General features: G+C 34.1%; 1 protein-coding gene across 1 annotated transcript; it reads left to right on the top strand.

The window, feature by feature from the left end:
* The first annotated feature begins 420 nt into the window (after positions 1-420).
* On the top strand, positions 421-3,290 carry LOC121257131 (type IV inositol polyphosphate 5-phosphatase 9). Its single transcript, XM_041158031.1, has 7 exons — positions 421-590; positions 730-837; positions 1,017-1,371; positions 1,624-1,808; positions 2,564-2,672; positions 2,779-2,930; positions 3,044-3,290. Exons 1-7 carry the CDS (start codon positions 421-423, stop codon positions 3,288-3,290), a joined length of 1,326 nt encoding a protein of 441 aa, XP_041013965.1.
* The last annotated feature ends 1,317 nt before the right edge of the window (positions 3,291-4,607 follow it).

Below are 4,607 nucleotides of genomic sequence, written 5' to 3'. Positions count from 1 at the left end.
TTTGCAAAACAAACAGAAAAATCAAGCCAGCAAACGCATGCAGTTTTCTTCTCTCTCTCTCTCTCTCTCTCTCTCTCTTTCTCTCTGATGGAAAAAGTTCATAATTAAACATTTTTCAAGCAACTTGATTATCCGCCGATGAATCATCAAAAACTTGTTGTGGTCTCTCTCTTCTTGAACATGATCTCTGCCATTTCTTTCCTGGCCTCTGACCTTCACAGACCCCGGTCCAGATAACCTCTTTCTCGTCTAATTACCATGTCAGGAATGATGCATGGAGAAGTAAGCACCACCCTCCTCTCTCTCTCTCTCTGATCTCTCTTATATTAATTTATCCTCCTGGATTCCATTGCTTTATTTTCTTTTTCTTTTTTTTCGCATGATTATAATTAGCTAACGATTACACATCTTTTTTAGATCATGTGGCCTATATTAATAGCCAACAAAATCCTCAAGAAGAGATTGGGAAGCAGCAATTTTGTCACAGATTTTCCGAGCAATAGTGCGGAAACCTTTCTGGAAATTCCGAGCTCTGAGCAATCATCCATAAGCCCTAAGACCATCTTTAATCATCACAAGCATGTGCACAAGTAAGTGACCACTCAATGCTATTTCCCACAGCACCAGATCTTAAAGTAACCTCTAATACATATATGCAACTATTTTATATATATATAAAGATACAATCTGATTTAGTTTTTTACTTTCTTCCCTTCTCTCCCTGTTCAGGGTATTCGTTGGTACTTGGAACGTTGGCGGGGTTGCACCACATGATGATTTGAATATAGTGGATTTGATCGATTCATGCAACACTTCCTGCGACATTTATGTTTTTGGGTATTTTTACACCACCTCCAATAATCTAAGAAAAAAGTTACAAATAAGATAAGAGAAACGTACGAGAAGTTAAGTTAAAATAATGAAACCAAAATAACAAACGAAAAGTTCAACTTAATAGCCTGTCGCGACTTTCATAAGTTTAACTGTTTCCATATTTGTTTGTATTCTTTATTCAGGTTTCAAGAAATCGTGCCTCTGAAAGCGTCTAATGTATTAGGATCAGAGAATAGTAAAATATCGATGAAATGGAATTCCTTGATTAGAGAAGCCCTCAACAAGAAAATACGCTTCCGGGACAAAGAACAACATGCAGATGATCATGATCTACAAGAAATGCAAAGTCAATGTCCTGTAGAAAATATTGGAAAGACAATGGAAAGCAGCGTTCCACAAGACTTCCAGTGTATCGTAAGTAAGCAAATGGTTGGGATACTTATATCAGTTTGGGTTCGAAGAAGTCTTCGTCCGTTCATCCGGCATCCAAGTGTCTCTTGTGTAGGCTGCGGCGTCATGGGCTGCCTTGGGAACAAGGTAATTTCCTTAAAAATTACGAATTGTTGCAATGTTTACCTGGTGCTGGGTGTTTATCAAAGTAATGCCATTTTCGCATATATCATTTATTTGAAACGTACGTATATATATAGGGAATCAAAGTATTTCAGAAGTACGTATAACTCTCTTATCATCCATTTTTGGAGCGATTATCATCACTAGATAGAGCTTTGGAAAACTCTTTCATGATCTCCGATTTCCATTTCAAAAGTACTCTTGGTTAATTTGCAGGGTGCCGTGTCTGTTAGATTTCGGCTACATGAAACAAGCTTCTGCTTTGTATGCATTCATCTCGCTTCAGGGGGTAGAGAAGGAGATGAAAAGTATAGAAACTCTAATGTAGCTGAAATATTATCTCGGACAAGCTTCCCTAGAGGCCCTTCACTTGATTTGCCGCGAAAGATTCTTGATCATGAGTACGTAATTAAACAACATTTGTCAAAATAGTCCAAACCAATTCGTTATGAGCTTAATTGTCTGGATCGATGTTTCTTTTGTCACAATCACCAATTAAATTAATTCCTTCCAATTGAATTTCTTCTTTTAACTAGATTTAATTATGGCCGTCAAAGTTATAAAATTGTTTCCTGGTTGTTTTATATGTGGTCTTTTGTGGAGTTTCTTTTTCAATCTCAATCAGTAGTACTACTTGTTTAAAGAATATTTAATATATATATTGAAGTAAAGAATATTTAATATATCAATTGCCGTAAGTGAGTCAAAATGGTTGCTAATTAAACCAGCTATTACTGTTATAAAATCCTTGAAGTATAGAATTATTTCTCTAGAATATCTTGGTCATGATGTCATCTAATTGAAGAAATTCATGAGCCTAACTCATCTCATAAAACGGGTTTAATAAGAGAGGATTATTAATTCCTTATTAATATGCACAAGACCTGTCCACAGGCAATGTAGAATTATTCCTCAACACCCTCTCTCACGTGTAGGCCAATATTTTTCCTAGACTTTATCACTGGGTAAGTAATGTGGGCTCCCATTTCGTCCTGTGGCAGGTTCTGATACCATGAAGAAATTTATGGGCCTAACTCATCTCACAAAACTGGTTCAACAAGAGATGATTGTTCATTTCTTATAAATATATCCAAGACCTTGTCCATAAGCAATGTGGAATTATTCCTCAACACTAATTATGCTTGGTTCAGTGCAGCATGGTTATCTTTCTTGGGGACTTGAATTATAGAATTTCTCTACCAGAAGCAACAACAAGATTATTAGCAGAAAGAGAAGAATGGAATGCGTTATTAGACAATGATCAGGTACGTACCCAATTAATTAACAAGGAAAAATTTTTTTTTTTTTTTTTTTTTTTTTTTTGTTTTATAAATGAATTGTTTGTTATGAACTGGAATGACACTTAATTAGCTGAGGATGGAGCTCATGGATGGCCAAGTATTCCACGATTGGCATGAAGGAACGATTAAATTTGCTCCCACTTACAAATATTATCCGAATTCTGATATATATTATGGAAGTCATGAAGGCAAAAGGGGCGAAAAAAGACGTCCTCCTGCATGGTAAATATAATCTCTCTGAATAAATTAACTGAGAAATCAATGATATTAATTAAAGGAATTAAATTAATTATAAGGTCGGTCATCATGTACTTCTCTTGTGCATGCTCTTTTAGGTGTGATCGGATAATTTGGTATGGAAACGGTTTAAAGCAGCACATATACACAAGGGGTGATCAACTAAAGATGTCTGATCATAGACCAGTCATCGCAATGTTTACTGCAGAAGTTGCGGTTTTGCGAAGTTTGAAAGGATTCCACAGTTTCTTTCTATCCGACAGGTTTGAACCAATTACAAACCACTGTGTGGTTTCCTCAGCTGACGATATTTTATGTGAACGCAGATCAAGTTTCCAAATGTAAATTTAAACTCTACCTATAATAGCATATATATATATATATATATATATATATATATTATAATATGATGTGTGAACACTTAAAAAAAGAAATGGGAAAGAAAAAGCAGGAAGCATTTGATCATCTAACATGCATGATATATTTTTTTTATTTACGCTTATCAGTGTACAGTGAAGTTGGTTTCATGTTCCCCATGTCTGGTTAAGCTACAGGCTGCCCAAACAATCACCCTTTCACTTTCAACGATTATAAAATTAGGGTTTGTTTTAGTCCAACAACAGCAGTCCAAATTTAATAGCTTACTGCCTGATGCTCATCCAAGCCAAGCCTGCAGGGTACATATAATTCCAAACTGAGCCCTATGCAGGCCATGCGGTTTTAATTAACTCCTTTTACTCAATAATGATTAGCTAGCAATGCATGCAAAATTGCAAATCAAGGTGACAGCCTGCTCGTCGCATACGTAAGATTAAAGAAAAAAGAGATCGAACAAGAGAAACAGATGACAGGATATATAGTATTTAATATCATAGAATTGACAAAAAAATTAGTGGATTTGGACAGAAACATTTGAAGCCAAGCAATTGTTTCTGAGAGCAAGTGGGAGCAGTACGTACGCTTGCATCATCCTGATCATCAATGCACGTAAAGCTTATAATCTATTTCTTTATTGAGGGAATGGAAGAAGATATAAAGCAACTTTACCTTTATATATAGATCTAATTTAATAAGTGCAAGTGGTGTAAAGAAATAATAGATATATATTGCCTACATCAAATTGAGTTCTATATATATATATATATATATGGTGGTTGAGCCAACAAGTATATCAATCAATTTGCTACCAATTAAATTAAATATCTGTAAACTGTAGCTCTCTTTCTGCATGTTTCATTTGGAAAAGGTGATATCCAAAAGTCTTTATTAATATTAATACTTATCAAATTATTAGTTTTATATTAAAAGATTAAAAACTAAGGTAATTAGCTTATATTTAATGTGACGCCCTGGATTTCGGATCTAGCTTGTTCCTTTTTAAGCTCAAACGTATTAATCAATATTATCGGATTAAATAGGGAGATTTTTGAAAAATCCAATTTTTTTTATTTACTAATAAAAGGAACCTTTCTATAATGTTTGTTATATTTAATTAAAAGTTGAAAGGTCACAGGTTTATAAATTGGTGATCATAAAGAACATGACATCCATTAATGTCTAATTTACAAAACACTAAAAAAAACATTTATTTGTTGTCAATTATTTCTTATAAAATTATTATTTCCGGTTAAAACGAGTCTATATATTATCTTCACAAATAGT

This window comes from Juglans microcarpa x Juglans regia, chromosome 3S, assembly GCF_004785595.1.
Source record: "Juglans microcarpa x Juglans regia isolate MS1-56 chromosome 3S, Jm3101_v1.0, whole genome shotgun sequence".
Lineage (NCBI taxonomy): Eukaryota > Viridiplantae > Streptophyta > Magnoliopsida > Fagales > Juglandaceae > Juglans > Juglans microcarpa x Juglans regia.
This window is presented reverse-complemented; position numbering and strand designations above follow the sequence as displayed.

Coding starts and splice junctions, on each gene's coding strand:
- LOC121257131 (XM_041158031.1), top strand. CDS start 421: ATGTGGCCTATATTAATAGCCAACAAAATCCTCAAGAAGAGATTGGGA. Junction 591..729: donor CATCACAAGCATGTGCACAA/GTAAGTGACCAC, acceptor CTCCCTGTTCAG/GGTATTCGTTGGTACTTGGA. Junction 1,809..2,563: donor CGAAAGATTCTTGATCATGA/GTACGTAATTAA, acceptor GGTTCAGTGCAG/CATGGTTATCTTTCTTGGGG.